Source organism: Trachymyrmex septentrionalis, unplaced genomic scaffold, assembly GCF_001594115.1.
Source record: "Trachymyrmex septentrionalis isolate Tsep2-gDNA-1 unplaced genomic scaffold, Tsep1.0 scaffold13, whole genome shotgun sequence".
NCBI classification, from domain to species: domain Eukaryota; kingdom Metazoa; phylum Arthropoda; class Insecta; order Hymenoptera; family Formicidae; genus Trachymyrmex; species Trachymyrmex septentrionalis.
The window spans coordinates 2,694,582-2,712,876 of NW_017304438.1; the positions used below are offsets into that span (position 1 = coordinate 2,694,582).

The 18,295-nt window shown below is 35.0% G+C and overlaps 1 protein-coding gene across 1 annotated transcript in view; it reads left to right on the forward strand.

Moving 5' to 3' along the window:
• Positions 1 to 8,893: 8,893 nt before the first annotated feature.
• The window catches only part of LOC108756836, a 13,210-nt gene continuing 3,808 nt past the window's right edge, over positions 8,894 to 18,295 (forward strand). Inside the window, exons 1-8 of the mRNA XM_018500935.1 lie at positions 8,894 to 8,976; positions 9,574 to 9,690; positions 10,474 to 10,612; positions 11,043 to 11,159; positions 11,342 to 11,503; positions 11,656 to 11,759; positions 12,243 to 12,536; positions 14,445 to 14,689. Coding sequence (XP_018356437.1) covers positions 8,906 to 8,976; positions 9,574 to 9,690; positions 10,474 to 10,612; positions 11,043 to 11,159; positions 11,342 to 11,503; positions 11,656 to 11,759; positions 12,243 to 12,536; positions 14,445 to 14,689 — 1,249 coding nt within the window. The 5' untranslated portion in view covers positions 8,894 to 8,905. The remainder of the gene's footprint in view (positions 8,977 to 9,573; positions 9,691 to 10,473; positions 10,613 to 11,042; positions 11,160 to 11,341; positions 11,504 to 11,655; positions 11,760 to 12,242; positions 12,537 to 14,444; positions 14,690 to 18,295) is intronic.

Sequence of the window (18,295 nt, forward strand, 5' to 3'; positions counted from 1 at the left end):
AAGCGAGCTAACTTTACTAGTTAGCGCGTCTATCATGATTGCTCTGTTTGTCTTTTTTTTTTGTTATCACATGAGAAAGACCAAAACCTACTGATCGAAACGTTTGCTTATTTTTAATTTATATATATATATATATTCCTTGATAATAATGTAATTTAATTAATTACAAATATGCACTTATAAATTATAATAATCGGCTCTACATCTTCCTTTCCTCGTGATTCAACAAAAATTATAATTAATTACTTGTATTCAGACATTGTTTCAAATCTTTTGTTTGTAAAATAAAATTTTGAATAAAATTGTTTGAATAATATTAATTCCTAGACAATTGTTGATTCTATCACATGTTTATATCGTGAGTTAAAGTCATCATTCTGCTATACCACTAACAAATCGACGATGAAAACTCCTACGACATTCCCATTCGTCCGAAACGTCTGAGAGAAATCGCATAGACTTCGCAAACTACTAACTCGACGCAACACGACCGTACAACTACTAACTTTGCGTTCGCAAAACTGGTATTAAATTATAAAACTGAGTGCCTCTTGTACTCAAAATTGCAATCAGACATTTCTTGCACTTGTGACACTATCATTGAATTCTTATCTTCTTTTTTTATATTTTTAAACTCAATTCGAAGTTAAGTATTCACAATTGGCATAACGTTTAATTTAAGTGTTTATAATTCAGTCATCAAGATAGTAATTATAATATTGTATATCACGATTATTATTTTATTTCTAACACTATTTATTATACAAACGAAACGTCATAATACGGGAAACCGTATGTCTCCTGCAAAAACCGAAAATCTGCAAAGTAGTTTAACACGAAATCAATCTTTTATATCCCGCTGTTTTGGGTTAAATTAAATACAGGTCAATTAAACAGGTGAGTTATTGCAGTTGCCAAAAATATAGACAATATTTATCTCTTTTCCAATATTGTTGCCAAAAAAATTTTTTTTTAATTTCATACTGCGCTTTGTTTTTTTTCATAACATTTATTTTATTATTGTTTTAATGTTGAAATGAATTCAACATAAGTGCGTGTTTTTGGGAAAGGTATTATTATTGTGGTTTTAGACGAACATATATTTACCATATAATAATCGATTGTATTATTAGATATATGTAGATATATCTAATATATTGCGTCGTGAAAATCGATCTATTTGCCTTAGCCTCAATATTTAATTGCAATCATTCACGATCACGCTAAATGCTCTGCTAATAGATCTTCGTATGGATTTCCAATACAATGTTAAGTCTTTTAACATATTCAGCCATTTACCGCGTGATATTTCACTAATGGCAAAAACTAATGGATTTTCCTTTTTTTTCTACATCGAGTTGATGGAACGTGAGAAAAAGTTTCCTGCAAAATTTATTTTCTAGTATAAATTGACTAATATTTCACCACCAATTTTTACAACCCCTCGATAGTCTGTGTTACAACTTTCTCTCTTCATGCTTTCTGTTTCTCATCCTATTTAAAAGTTGCGTACACAAAATGCACACTTTTTTCTCTACACAATAAATTCTTGCTCCGTACAGGATTATTACGAATAGATGCCGATGATCGACCGATAATACTGACCACTTGATAAGCAAATAAAATAAGACGAAAGTTAATCGAAATTATGCAAGCGGAAGCGATTCCTTCGACGCGTGAAATCTGCTTATGATGAAGTTATTGCGCATGAAGTTATCATAAATTCGCATGTATTAAAGCACAACCGTGGCCGGTAACGGGGCGAAAATAAAAACGGCGAATTGCATATTCAGTTAATTTTTGCAGCGTCACGTTAGAGCAGTATCTCGATGCGATTTCACTTTTCTGTCGCGCATATATAGAACTCCCCGGGGGTAGGTTCGCCCTGTGGCGGTTCGCGGAGAGTTAACAGATCCTGAAAATAAAGAACCGCTTAAATCCCTCGTCTCGGCGCTAAAGTTTAATGCTCGTAAGGGATTTTCAGAGGTTCCACATTGCGAGAACGGAGCAGAGTAAACATCAGCTTGGCCAACGTCGCGATTTATGTATACTTGCCCGGATACGACGGAATCGTTCGTATCTCCGTCTGGAGATATGAACTACGAAATGGAATCGTTGCTGTCTCCCCTGAATCCCTCAGTAATGCGATTGACAATACTCGGCGTTTTATCGAATCGACGATCTTTTACGCTAGTAAAAAGTCAATGCATTATTAATAAGGATGGACTCTCATCGAAATCGATAGAGAAAAATGTGCAAAACCAAAGAGAAGAGAAAGAGATAGAGAGAGAAAGAGAGAGAGAGAGAGAGAGAGAGAGAGAGAGAGAGAGAGAGAGCTGACAATGAGATATATTTTCAATAATTTCACTTGATTAAATTGATACTTTTTTTAGTGTCAAAAGTCGACTTTATTATAGAGACACGACATATGTTTGTCAATTATAGCCGACAGCGATGATAATGGTAGATATACAAAAGAAGAAAATATCGCGCTAATAATTACCGATATTAGCGAGTAATTTTACGTTGAAGATTCAGCTTTTTCAATCTGTTGTATTTGGCTGCTGTTACGGTAATTAATGCGTTTGTAATTACAACATGTGCGTCAGCTACCTTTCGTCGTGCGCTGTGGTCAAATAATGGAAAATACGGTGCCGCACAAAACCAAGATAAATGCCGTCGTAATTGCTTTCGTATTATTCTCACGGGAGATGTCCACATGTCCTCGTCGAAATTTTATAATTAATTTCATGCAAGAGAGAGAGAGAGAGAGAGAGAGAGAGAGAGAGAGATTGCTCCGACCAAACTGCACTGCAAATTCAACCGGGCTAATCATTTAGTAGGTACGACTGGAGAGTCGTCTGAGATAAAGAAACACGTTTGTGTTCCATGTCACGTATTTATATAACTTTCATAACGCTGACTAAAAATTGCATCGTTAAAATACTAAGTGCATTGTACACGATAAATACGAACGCGTGAAAAATTTGAATAGATACAAATTTGTCTGTAAATCCAAAACGTGAAGCTACAAATGTGCCTGAAAATCTGCATCGGGAAAACGAGATTTATGGGACGGTGCAACGATGAAAGTTTACGTGCGCGAAATTCAGATGAAATTTTACGTATGTTCATCGCAATATTTTCCGTTTGCAAATTTATATATGTCGCTTACTTATAATCAATACCCTGTCTTTTTCTCGTTGAAGAGAATCGAAACGTCTTGTGCAAACGTATACGCAATTTCGGGATTCCAGGATTCCGCAGCCGGCGCGGTGCGAGCCGAAATCCACCGTCGACGACGAACAATAGGTCAAGAGTTCTCTCTTGCCGGCAGCACACAATGCCAATGCATAATTCGAGCAGTGGAAGCACCTACCTCCCGGTATTCCCACGATTCCAACGATAGAATTCCTCGCGAAATCAAGCCTCCTCGCGGCATAACGCGGGCACGCGTGTTCACTCGCACCCCGGCAATGCATGCAGCGGATAATAGGCGGAAATATTTCCGCAGTGTGTCACCTACATCCAATAGTATCGCTTCACTTTCACGTATCCTCGATGCGCATTCAGGATTGAGGCCGCGATTCATTATTCTCTGCATTTCTGTCTCTACCTGCCTTGTTGTCCGATTAAAAAGCCATACCCGAACAATCTCTTAAAAGCTCCAATAATAGAAGATAACGGATAGCGTCCTCTGTATTTTTGTCTTCATATAAAGTATGAACATATTTTTTGGATAAAAATTGTATACATATTATTTCATATATTTCACATATATTTCTTCCATTCTACAATTGCATTTTAAACATACATATACGAAGGTTTCATCATTTGCTTTATTAAATTTATTACAAATTCTGTAATAATATCTCTAATTGTTAATTTAACAAACGTAACGTTAATTACATTATTAAAAGCCATTACAGAAATTTGTTACTTATATCTTAACATGCGAAATTTGCATAACAAATTTTAGAACATCGCTTCTCATTGTAGTAAGTTTAACAAACAGAAACCGAGAGGCAGATAGTACAAAATATTTTGTTAAACTTGAGATCCTCTTGATACGTAATACCTCAAAGTTTATGTTATTCCCTCTCTCCCCCCCCTCTCTCTCTCTCTTTCTCCCCCCCCCTCTCTCTCTTTCTCACCCCCTCTCTTTTTCTCTCTCTCTTTATTCTCTCCAACAAGATCGTTCGTATATTTCAAGACACAAAGCGTTTTATTTTCAGGGCTCGTAATCCTACAATGTTTTCATGCAATATCTCCACGATAAAAAAACTTTCCGAAACTCACGAGAATTATTTTCCACTTCGTAGATCACAGTAGGGAAATCATTAGTCACGTTGGGACAAAAACAATCGCGAAGTAGAGAAGTATTCTCTTTATTAAGAAATGAGTGATGTAAGGAGGATTAAAAAACTTACCAATTTTGTCGCGTAAAACCACAAACTTCTCTCTTTCTCCCTTGTTTTCGGGAGCGCTGAACCCGAGAATCTTTTGCCATTTTCACGCCTTTCTGATAGCACGATCGCCGTCTGTGGTACATTATGGACTCAACGCCCAGCTCGTTAACCCTCACCCGGAGTCGCGCAAAGAAACGACTTCTTTTTTAGGATCGTTCCAGCGACATCGATTTTAGATAAAGTCAATGAACTGACGCGAATTTCCGGCGTCAATGGCAACTGCAGACAGGACCAGTGCAAAAGATCCGTGCTACTGTTTGGACAAATTAAATAGCATCGAACTGCCACCGCGTTTATACCACCTGTGACTTGTCTTCGATCTTTCTCTCTTTTTTTCTTTCAGCCGTACATTCATTTTCAACGGTGTCAAATCCTGCCGCAATCTATCAAGTTCTGGCAAATGGTAAACCTCCCGTTGCCGAGACTTGTGCGACTTATAACGCAGTATATTGCAATCGTGCAGGATGGACGAAAAGGGTAGAAAAAAAAAAAAACTAAATACTTACTTTTTGTACGACAAATCAAATGGCGTCGATCAATTGGCATCGTATCCTTGAGAAAATAATAATAGACGAAGGGGCGGGAAACATCGAGGACGTTGGGGGTGAAGTAACTGAATAGTGGAGTTCCTCGTAAAGGTCAATGAGAGGATTACGTAGGAAATTGAACTTAGACAAGATTTGATATAGAAAAGATTCTTGTACGATGAACTGTCACGAATACTGATTTGATTTGATATCTTTGAGAGAAAAAAAGTGATAAAGCAAATTATCTGATATCACGAGTGAAGTGAAAATCAGATGTAAGGGAGAAAAAAGGGCAGCGCACAATTGAACTTCATTTTACTTATTACGACGGAGAGGTAATGGAGTTGTCCGATTACCCTCGGTAATCATGCAGAAGTAGGAATGGGGCAAATAGATTTGTCACTTGTTTCGAAGGCAATTGCGATTACGTCACCAGCATCTATCGTGTCGTTTATTTCACTTTGTCATTTCCGCTATTTTCTCATTACTCACTATCGGCCGCCGTTCGCGTCTACCTTATTTCTTAACCTTATTGTACCGCGGCCGCTCGAGAAGGACGTAATTTCTGTGCTCCGCGAGGTGCTCCATCGATCTATTTGCTCGGCTGTAGAGCAAGCATTGCTGGTGCGGCATCTGAAATTTCGTGGCGGCCAATTTGCACACGGGATTAAGCACGCAAAAGAGCGGTCATTCCGTCGGCGCGGGTTTATCGTGAAATATTATAACGCCCGTACGGCACGCTAGAGAAATTGCGTCGCGATGTTGACGGAATATGACGGGCGTGAAAAAATAAAAAGATAAAAACCGTCCATAAAACCGTGGACTACGGATCCCTTTATCTACCATTTACGTCTGAAACGTTCCGGGCGAGCAATCCGAGAGATTGGTCGACAATTTGTTATACCGTAATAAAATCACGCTCGCCACTTCTTCTTTCTCGCTACCAAGTTATAATCGCGCTGAGAACTTGCGAAATCAGCAAGCAAGCTCATGCGGAAAAGGCTCACGCGCTGAAAGGCAAACAAATTGCTGTATGCAGGGAGCTATAAAGGCTATTTTACTCGATTTAAAATGCGCGACAGAATTTCTAGGGGAGAATCCGTTATAGAATTTTATTCTAAATTTTGTTAATATACTGCGCGGAATTTTTTATTCTAAAGATATTCTTTGCATGACAGAATTATGAATATAAAATTACGAATTCAATTGCGAATTATAGTTCATGTAAAATGAATCTAAGCGCTGCGAGATGCATGAGGCAGAAACTCACATAAACGTGGAGACAGAGAGAAATAAAAGGCAGCATGGATAGTATAAATTGCGAGCATTCGCTGATTCTAGCAGAAAGAATAAATGTAACAAGACTATTCTTTGTTGCTCCTCAAATTAAATTTGATGCGACACAGCTAACTGCTCTTGGTACTACAAGAGAAAATCCTGGACAAACCTACAGAGTACTCCAAAGTGGTTTTAAGACACTTTGCATAATGAAAATAATAACAAATTGATGAAAGGACTCGGCTCGCGTATTTGTTATACTGTAAACAGTTTACTGAAACCTTAAATCTGCGTAAAAGATTTATGATCTAAAAATAAATTTAGAATATGTATTTTAACTGGTGCGATCCAATCTTTATTTATCCAATTGATTTCTTGATTTGTATACAATTTATGACGTGAAATGTCAGTGTATTCTTGAAATAGCTAAATATAAATTATTAAATACTTATTACCATCTTTGAATATGTTTTTTTTCTTGTTGTGAATTAATGAAGAAAAGTGTTATTCGTTATATAAAAAGTATATATATATATATATATATATATTTTATACATATAATATTTATTTATATATACATATACACAAATAATACTGCAGCAAGAAAAAAAATGTACAGAATACATCTTATTTTGAAAAAATATATAATGTCAAAGTAATTCAAGACACAAAAAAAATAATATCACAAAATAATACTAAGTTATTTCTTAATAAAATATAAATGACTACTATTATATGAGATATTCCGTAATCATCATACAATATTTTAATAATGTATCGGAGATTAATATTGGAATAAAAAATCCTGATAGGAAAGAGGATCGAAGTCGTACTGATTCATAATTGGACATTTTCTCCTTTAATTCTTTTTGATTGTAACTGTGAAAAGAACACAATAATCGATTGTACTTCCAAGAACTTGGCAAGAAATCGAGATCGCTTATTTCAGAATCAAACAAGAAGTTTGCTTAAAAATTTAAAAGACATCGATATTTCTACTGTATGCTGTAAGAAACTATAACTTTTGTTTATTGCTAGTTACAACTTTTCTATTTACTTGCAACAGCACCTATATCCAATTAATTTTATTTTTATTTTAATTATGCATTAATTCATCGAAACAAGACAACTTGGAGGATATCGCATTGTCAGTAAATCGATTTGCATAATATCATGAGTAGAATTTATAATGATTGAGCGGTACGATAATATCTACATTTCCGGAATTATTCGACAGAGGGATTATCAATTTTCTCTATTACATAATATTATTGAATTAATTATTACACTTAGCTAATGTTGTATTATTCTGTCGTATATTTTTTATATATATAAAATAACATAATTACCCAATGTTAATATAAATGTGATGCGTAAAAGTATTTAATTAATTAATTTGTTCAACTATCGCGAGAAGATTTAAAATCATTTTAAAAAACAAATATTTTTTTAATATAGTATATGTGTGTGTCTATTAATTCGTTGTAATTTTCTCTGTGTCACGTTTTGCTATAAGATGATCGCTTTTAGAAGCAATCACCTTAATCGAATAGCGCTTAATCCGTTATTCGAATAGGTTTCTCACTGAAACTTCGGCCTCAGGTGTGGTGAAAACAATGCTGACAAGGTTCGCGCGGCTTCACTCTACCTTTTGCCTGCCTCGCGAATATCCGAGCTTACTGACATCGACCGATAAATTGTCGAACGAATACGAGAGAAAAGGAGGCGGATAATGGATTTTCTAAGGACATCGAACGACGAAGGGACGTGGAAGGAATTGAAGCTTCGGTTTGATTAACGTTGCCCTTTCGACGTGCACTGTAACTTTATCCCCAATAAGAAGATAATCATCAACACCCGGAAAAAGTCACGTCTGTTTTGCCAGAATTAATATTACTGGCATGAAGCTTGAAAGATCAATTACAATTGAGTTATTTAGTACTGTTGACATTTTATTCACGGACTATACTCTAAATTATTTTCTATTTTTGTATATATCACCGCAGTCTGAAATGTTACAAAGATGATTAATTTCTTCTTTAAAATCCGCAATAAAAAGGAGAAAGCGGTAGGTGCAAACAAAAGAGAGGAAGAGGAAATTACGTTTCCAACGTGAAAATAAACGTCCCTTTGGACATCTCGATCTCTTTCCGCTACTTATTTTCTGACACACTAACGGAACAGTTTTACTAGATATTCACGATGAAAGGAAAGAGGAATCGGAATAGAGCAGAGAGAAAAAAAATTTAGTTTGAAGTAAAAATCGATAGCCTTTATCCCTAGAAAATTCATCTTCCTGTCCTGTTTCACAATTCTGTTATTTCCTATTTCACCAATAATTACAATTTTTTTATATTCCGAAAAGTAGAATCCAAATGAATTTCCAAAATTGAAATCTAAATAAACAGCACATAGTAAATATTGAATTAGAAATCATGCAATGAATTAATCTTAAGCAACGACTATTAATTTTTGTATTGTTAAAAGTTCACGGAGATGAAATTTACTAATCGATCCAACTGCAATCTGATAGCGTGACACGCTTCCGGAGGCTGATAGCAAAGTTTTTCGATTACAGGACACGATATTAAGAGAATAGCTATCTATACTCCTGAAGATGAGAAACTGATAATGAACTGTCCAGGATGTGAGGCTACAAGATGGCCCGAAGGGCAAGTACCAGCGGCTCGCAGGGTCTTTCGGTACGTATTATCAACGTTATAAACGTTATCATACTTGATTGATCTGCTCAATTATTATTAGGTAAATCAAGTCTTGATCATCCTAATTTGCATATTAATGAATTGACATGTCTAATCTAAATATTTCAGTAATTATATTTAAAAGTTTTGAATCATATTTGAAAAGTTTTTGATTGAGAATAATTGAATAACTGAATTGAAAGTATTAACACTATTCACATATTTTCATTACGTCTGATCTTGTTACTACAATTCAGATTTAATAATATTCGGAATAAGGATTGATTGATCTCCTCGTGTCTAGCGAGATGTTATTTAATGAAATAATCGCCGTTATACCTGTAGAGTATTTCGAATCATTACCACCGTCAAATATTTAGCTAGTTTCGACACGCGTTTGACAATAATTCGACTGCAGATAATTACTGTTTGCAACGAGTTAGTGTAAGGCATTGTACAGCAATAGCGGTAGCAATTATAACATTGCGGAATAATAACGTGTTGAATTAATTTACACGCCCGTTCGATAACATCGTTCGATAATTCATCAAGCTCGAGGGCGGCAGGTCGAGTGATCGAGTTTGTTATTGCACGCAGATTACGAATGGTGACAGTGGCACCCGCCGCGTTCCTCGCTATCACCTGCATCGCCAGCGTCGGTGTTACGTTGGCGCTCGCTTTTCTGGCCTTTAATCTTCACTTCCGCAAGCACAAGTAAGTTTGATATTCAATATACAAACTATGAATCCTCGTGTAATTGATAAAGTAGAAAATATGGAAGAGCGCGAACATTTCAGATTCTGAAGTGATCTGACACTGAGAAAAATGTACTGAATTTTAATAGATATTTGTTTGAATATTAATTTACCACCTATACTTATGATAAATAAATATTTACTAAACCAAAAAAGGACAGTTAAATCAAGTTAATAATAATATTCACCCCTAGGACTATTCAAACAAATATTTACTAAAATTTAGTATTAATATATTGTTTCTTAGTATACGAAAAAAGTAAAAATATTCTCGAGAAAATTTTATATGTAACATTTTTCATCGATAATTATCGATTATAACAAATTTGACTGTGATGACGAAATATATATTTTTATATAAAATCTTATCAATCGATTGTAAAAAAAATAAAATAAATGGTTTATTTGTTAGAAATTTTATTTTGCCGCGTTATTTAAAGGATTTAATTCAGCGAAATAAACATTGTATGTATCTCAAAAATAAATTTTTAACTATCTCCTTCTCAGGGGATACCTTTTACAATATTCGTGAATGCAATCTCCAAATATTTAATGATTATTCTTAAAAAAGAAATTGACGAAATGATTTGAGTAAGCGTAGATACACATGGCATTGTCGATTTTACGAATTAAAATAAATGAAGACAGCTTACTTGAAGATCGCGCTTGCTAGATTTCCAAGAATCTGTATGTAAATTGTCACGATACATCACTCAAGTCTATTATTTCTGGATATTGGCAGAAGCATAAAACTTTCAAGCCCGAGGCTGAATAATATGGCTGCCGTTGGCTGCGGCTTGGTCTACGGTGCTGTTATACTTTTGGGTCTGGACGACGCCACGCTTCCCGACAGCGATGGTTATTATCCTACGGTGTGCAAGGTGATTAACATCTATTACGAAGGAATATTGCGTCCTCGACGACGTGATCAATATTATCGGCGTCGATTTTATTTATATACGCATGTTAACGGTCCGCATTAATACTGGACACCTCTTGCATTATTGAAGGCGCATCCTTTTAAAACAAATCTGGGGAATTTTTTTTGTAAAAAAACCAATTAAAGTTTGCAAAAAAGCGGAATTTTTTTTACAAATTAAAATATACGCAATAAGAACTGCAGTGTAGTTATTTATTTGTTATCCAGAATTGGTTTGGCGAACAAATGCGCGATAATTGAAATTGCTTTTTTTTACAAAATGCAATTATTACAAAAATGCTCGTCCCTACGGTGTTTCGCCTGATTCCAATAAGTGTTCTTTTCTCAAAATAACGATTAATATAAATGTGCCATGCGTTTCTTATCCACAGGCAAGAGTATACCTGCTATCGGCTGGCTTCTCCTTAGCTTTTGGCTCGATGTTCACGAAGACTTATCGGGTACACAGAATCTTCACCAGAAGTCGGAGCGGAGTCGTTAAGAACAAGGTTAGTGACATGCAAACAATTTTCCTTCCTCATTCGGTAAACGTGACCTAACGCGAAACCGATATTTGTTTTTTCGTGGGGAAAAGAATACCGAAAAGTTACGCGTTTCCGCGCGCTTGCGGAATCGATGTCATGAATCTGGTCAGACACATAAATCGCACTTATCGCTTCGTGCTTTATAGCTGCTCCAGGATACACAGCTGATATTCTTGATCTGCATGCTCCTGGTGATCGATGTCGTCGTAGTGACCCTATGGGTAATTTTGGACCCGATGCAACGTCACCTACAAAATCTTACCCTAGAAATAAGCCCACAGGATCGGGGGGTCGTCTATCAGCCTCAGGTAACTAATATGAAATTCATGTCCGACTCGTGACTTCGCCATCTCGAGCGAATACTCTGGCGATGGCTGTGGCTCGAATGTCACGGTTACACCATAGGAACTATGTTAACGAGCCGCAACCAATTAACTCGTGCCTTTATTTGCCTTTACAGGTGGAGGTATGCCGTTCGCAGCATACGAATGGCTGGTTAAGCGCTCTCTACGTTTACAAAGGTTTATTACTCGTAGTCGGAGTCTACATGGCCTGGGAAACAAGGTGAGCTTAGGGATAAAGACATTTCCAAGTCCGCGGATACCGCGTGTAAAGCAGGCCAGCTCCCCGGATAATAGAGATAATCTATTGCATACTATATGCCGTTTTGAAAGCGAACTTTAATTAATTTCTCAAATATCTGTATCATTCCCACAGGAAATATTACTGTAATCCTGTTTAGCTTATCTCTTGATTGAGTGTAAGCGATTTAAATAAAACAGTTCGCCGAGGCATTCCGTCATATGTCTCCCTTACAGTTAACTATAATAAGTCAGACTGCGTCGTTGAATAGTATCACCCAAGGAACACACAAACATCAACAAAATGTCAAAATGACTTCATTCTGATGCTTAAAGTTAAACAATTAAATTTTGTAACCAAAAATCGTCATTTTCACATTATTTTGTCTTTCTCTTCACTTGGTGTGTTTTTTGGGCAGTTCGCACAGAGATACACTATACATAAGTGAATGGCTTATGATTTCAGGCATGTAAAAATTCCAGCCCTAAACGATTCGCAATACATCGGTATGAGCGTGTATTTCGTGGTAATCACGTCGGGTATCGTCGTAGTGCTAGCCAATCTGATGCCCGATCGCGCGACCCTGGCCTTTGTCACGATCACTGCCCTGATTCTGGCCTCGACTACGGCGACTCTGACGCTCCTCTTCTTGCCCCAATTGGCGAATATCCTGGCAGGAGAGAGAGCCGATCCGGTCGTGCAAAGTCTTGGTCTCAAGATCGAATGCAACACACGTAGATTCGTCACCGACGACAGAAGGTAAATGGCAAGCGGATGTCTTGTCGATCTAAAACGTGAGAAAAAAAATGAGAGAGGATAATAAAATTCCCTGGTATCGCCCTATAAATCGTCACTACGGAAGATTATCGATGGGGCGAACAGACCTCCAGACGCAAATATTCTTTTAGCTTATGGAGAGACAGGATAAGAATTCCATTACGTTCTTTCTGCGAATGCTAAAGGAGAAATCACATCGCTCGATTTTATGGCATTGAACATACTCACTTTGCAAATGAAATATTCACGAAATTAAAAAGCAATTAATTGTTGCGTTATTTGTTACTAAATAAACGTAGACCAATTCTCCCGAGTGAAACGGGATAATTGATCTACGCTTTTACCGTTTTAAAATTTACATTCATATATATATATATATACATATATATCTCTTGTCTTACTTATATTGACAAATATCTAGATATATTATATCATTGTAATTGTAGGATTACAATCTATATATATGTTAGATGTACTTTATCAATTAAATCCGTACCTAGCGAATATTTAAAATTGATCTTTTCAAAAACAAAGCCTCATATGAAAAAATGTTATTCTACATCTTCAACTTATTTTTTTTATAGAACCATCCCCTTTCCGGTTGTACCACCGAAAGGTCGATCATATAATTTTATCCCTAGAGAGGAAACATGAAAAGTGAAGAGTTTTGCGTAAATATATATATATATATATTGGGACATATGTATACAGAGTATTCGTGAATTAATATAATCGGGAAAAGGTTGAAAGTGATTTTACTTGAAAAAATAAATCGAAAATGTTAAATAAAACTTTTTCATATGAGGCTTTGTTTTCGAAAACATTTTGAATATTCGCTACGTATGCATTTATGTAACTATGTCTCGATTTAATAAATCTCATCTGTATGCTATTATCTCTGCTCATGTTTGTAATTATTACTGTAATATCTAGGTAATTGAAAATACACAAGATATTCACACAATTGCATTACATTAAAAAATTTATAAATTATTAAAAATATTGTCCATTCTATCGAATACACAATTCTACTCTTCGAAATAAATTTCTACAATGAATGCTTTCTAATATGTTCTGATACTTTAAAGTTTAATTTATATATCAATTAAATCATGCACCTTTTCAAAAACAAAACCTCATGAAAAAATTTTATTCTACATCTTCAACTTATTTTTTCATGTAGAACCATCCCCTTTTCGGTTGTCTCACCGAAAATCATATAATTTTTTCCCTAGAGGAGAAACGTGAAAAGTTTCGCGTAAATACTACGATTTCGCGGGATCACGTAACTCTCCCAACCGTAAAAATGTGAAATTGTTTACGTGAACTTGTTCATTATGAATTATGATGGTCGAAAAGCAGAAATCTAGAGAATTAATAAATATACTTCAGAATTAGAGTAAGTGTGGTCTGACCGTGTTATTTTCCGCGATAGTTTATTATCTCGTGAGATGGATTACTATCATAAAATAAAAACGATTATAAATACCAGCTTAAAAACTAGCGCATATAAGCTACATATACTTATAATTAATGTCACGCTATGCGGGAAAAGCTTCATGTGAAGACTCGAAGAGTGAAAAATTAAAAATAAAAAGTAAGAAATAAAATGTGAAAAGTTTTACGTAAAAATTATATAATTGACCTCCAGTTTATAAACACTGTAGGAATCTTTTACAGGTTCTTGAAACAAGGTGAAAAATTAGAAAATTAAACAAATTTATTTATAACTTTATTGCTCAACACAGTTGAATTTAATCATTTTTATCATTTTCACCTCGTTTTCAAAACCGTAATAGGCCGCCTATATATGAAAATGATATTTACGTTAGTGGAAATGGTCTAAATAATTTAAAGTTTGACATTCCTTTAAAAAGAATCCTATTTCAGAGAGTTACAATATCGTGTGGAGGTGCAAAACCGAGTTTATCGTCGTGAGATGGCACAGCTGGAATTGGAATTGGCTAGATTGGAGAAACAGCTGGCACAGGAGCCAGTAGAGCCGTCACACACCTCATCAAGCGCCTCGATCCCACAACGAAATCCAAGTATTGGAGGCGGTTTACCTCTTTTGTTGCTCAGTGTTCTGCCGCCGGTTATCCCCCGAGCTAGCTGGCCTTCCGCAGATTCGTCCGGTAAGTATAAATCGACGTCGTGGTCCGTAGATCCGCCGTGCAAAACAACGCTATTCCGACTTTTACTTGATTAAACACTTGGATTTATTTTAGATGCTTATGGTTGAGGCTGGATTGTTCCATCTTTCGATAAACTTCAGCTCACTCTCTTACTCTCTTACCCTTTCATACTCTTATACCCTTTTACTCTTTTATTTATCCATTGGATAAATTATCATATAGTTAATGATTCCGAAGATGGAACAACTTACCCTAATTCTTTCATCTCTGCAGATAACATTATCCATGGATAATGAGATATCCGGATGAGATCCCATGGATAAAATTATCAGTAACTTATCTAGAGGTGAAGAAATTGACCTATTAATCCTCGTTGAATAAATCCTTGTTCAAGATACAACAGTTAGATAAATCGCGACAGAAAAAGCTATTAGGACTTAATTACATATTACGAAAGAGGTAACATAATATTGATCGCGGCCAATAGAACAGATTCATACATGTGATTCCGCGAAACGATAGATTGGCTTTCATTAGTCTAAACTTGGAAGCTAAGGTTCGCATTGATTCTATGAAGGAACGACTTCCTTCGTCGAAATATATCATTTATTAAAGGCGTGAAATCAAAGTTTGGCTGATGGAAATACTTGACTCAAAGTGCGACTGGCAGATTGTCAAAACAAGAGCAGGAAAGGCAGGAATAGACGTGTCAAAGCTTGCACGACGAATCGAGCTTTGCTATAGGAGAGAAGGAAGGAACTATAAGTATTAATGTTTTTCTCGCTTCGTCGTTCTTTTTTTCCGTCGATCAGATGTCCAAGGAAGGTGACAGAAATCCCTTTATTGCACGTAATTGCTTGAAAAACATTCACTCACGCTCGCCTGCCTGAGTTGAAGCGTGAGAAGAGAGCTCGAGTTATAGAAGATATTAGTGTAGCAGGAGAGAGAAAAAAGCGTTTTAAAACCCTTTATCGAAATGTTTCTTACGTGTTTTGTAAATTAGATTTATGCAGAAATGGTTATATCGCTTCTACAGAGAAAAGTAACATATGCATGCGTAAATTTAGTACTCGAGATACTGTCGCACACTGCAGATCCAATTAAGTGTGTAAATGTAATTTCAATATATGTGTGTTTAGTTTTCCGTGTAAAAATGGCACTATACTACATGTTTAAATGTATAAATTAAGGTGATCAACTTCTTAAGAAAGCAAAGAGGGACATTAAAAAATTCAATATTAGTACAATAATTGTCATAATAAAATTTTAAAAGATAAACATTTTTTAAGTAATTGTTAACGAAACACATAAATAATATCATATTATTATATTCGTAAATAACTAATAACTTAACACTTAATGTATAACATGAGATCGCAACAAAATTACGTCAAGTTACAAGATCATATTTTATTTTTTAAAATTGCACTTTTCTACTGAATGTATTTTATGAACAATATCTGGGTTTTTAAATTTAAAAAATCATAAAATTAACATATTAGTTGAAAATTACATTTCACACTTATTATTTTCATTTATTATTTCACATTTACTATTTTTAAACTCAAAAGAGGGATAATTTATAATTATGTCTTTAATTTGGAACAATATTTGGGGTGCGTTGTAAAGTGGGACAAAGAATTAAAAAAGTTTGGGATTGTCTTTTCTGAATTGACACGGTTGATCACTAAAGTGTAAATTCATATTTATGTGAATTATAGTAATTTGTATATGCAATACAGTTATTTTTATATGATAAACTAATCACACACATATTATTAAAATCACTTTTTACACACTTGAATTTGCAGTGCAGAGGTTTTAATTATAGTGCATTAATTATTCGTTGTAAACGTTTTATATAAAGATATTCCTAAAGCTTTGTATATAATGCGAAGAAAAAACTTACCTAACAGAGCAAAGTAGCAATGGACAATCCTTTTTAAAATAGTTTTAGAAATTATTTAACTTTAGACTCTCGGTCACCAGGTCACGTCGTTGTACGAGACTACGTTGAATAGCTGTAGGTGTTCAATTTTGCAGAAATAAATCCCTTTTTATCCTCACTGTAACTGATGTACTTTTTTTACAGATTGCATGGACAAAATGCGATAATCGCTCGCAATTATTTCATTCGTGATTTCATTCGAGAAACACGTGCGCCTCGTAATTGATTTTGTTTATTCCTATCTATCGAACACGTTAACAAAGGAAAACTTTCCTCGAAAACTATCTCACTTTGCCATTTGCAGCGCAAACATCGTGCGCTTGCATCGCGGAATATCTGCTTTCAACTGCACATGCATATTTACGCTCCGATAATTCATCAACAACGCCGGGGCGCAAGACATGTATCGAGTACTTCGTGTACCAATTATCGTTAGCATCAACTTCACCATGCGAGAATATCATTCAATGTTATCGTATTAACAAGTAAGAGCTCGTTGAAGAGTTTCTATATGTATATCGATTCTCGTTCCGAGTTTCACATTACCCTATACTCGGCTCGTATCTGCAAATCCCGAATCCCTTGGATAAGTTCGGACAATTCTGCACACGATAACATATGTCAAGTATAAGTCTGCACGCTGACTGCACGTTCCACCCCAATATTTCTGAATGTCTACCATGACCGGATCGAACGAGATCAAAGACGCCGATTTATGTGTATGCATGCATACGGGGTGTCTTTCACCACCATTGCTGGAAAATCGTGGACTCTTTGAAAAGTTTTGAAGACAATTTCTCGAAAGAAAACGGAACAAAAAAAGAGGAAGAGAGCGCGACCCAATTTAAAATATCTTTTCCATTTAAACGAATCTTATATATATATATATATATAATATGCAATTTATGGAAATTAATTAAATTTTTTAAATTTATTTATTTATTAAAATTAATTAACATTTTTTAATGCTTTTAATTAAAATTTTTAAAGAAAGATGATTCGAATTTAGAAAAAAATTTTAGCTATAATTTTCTGGAAAATTTCAGTTTCTAATCTATCATGATACTGTCACGCGAAAATATTGTTTGCTGATAGTATGAGTATATCCTATACATCTTTGCATTACGTAAATTACACACTGCGTACATGATATATGACTCGCCGCATATCGCAGTGTCTGTGTACTGAAACTCAGATGACGGAAATATTTAGTAATTATCGATCTTGAGTTCCTTCATATGTCAAAGTATCAAAGTAACCACTATCTGAATACGAAACATCCCTCGCAAGTTATGTTGAAGATACGAATTGTACGCTTTTGTTTTGAATTTAGATAATTTACGATTAACTGTTAGTCTTCTCGGCTAATTAAGACGAAGTTTTGAGTGGCAATTATGCGCAACCTTTCTCAAGGGTCATTTTTAGAGAGCCATTTTTTAAAATAAATAAAATCGATCTTGCAAGTTGCAAAAATAGTATTTCCCTATAAGCGTAAAATATTTCTAGAATATTATATAAATATTATATGAATATTATTAAAAAAAATTAAAATAATATTATAATATTTCGATATTATATAATATTTTTTAATATTATGAGAGTATTCTATAGATACAATATGTCCACTTTATATAATATTGGTATCATGCCTTTAATAT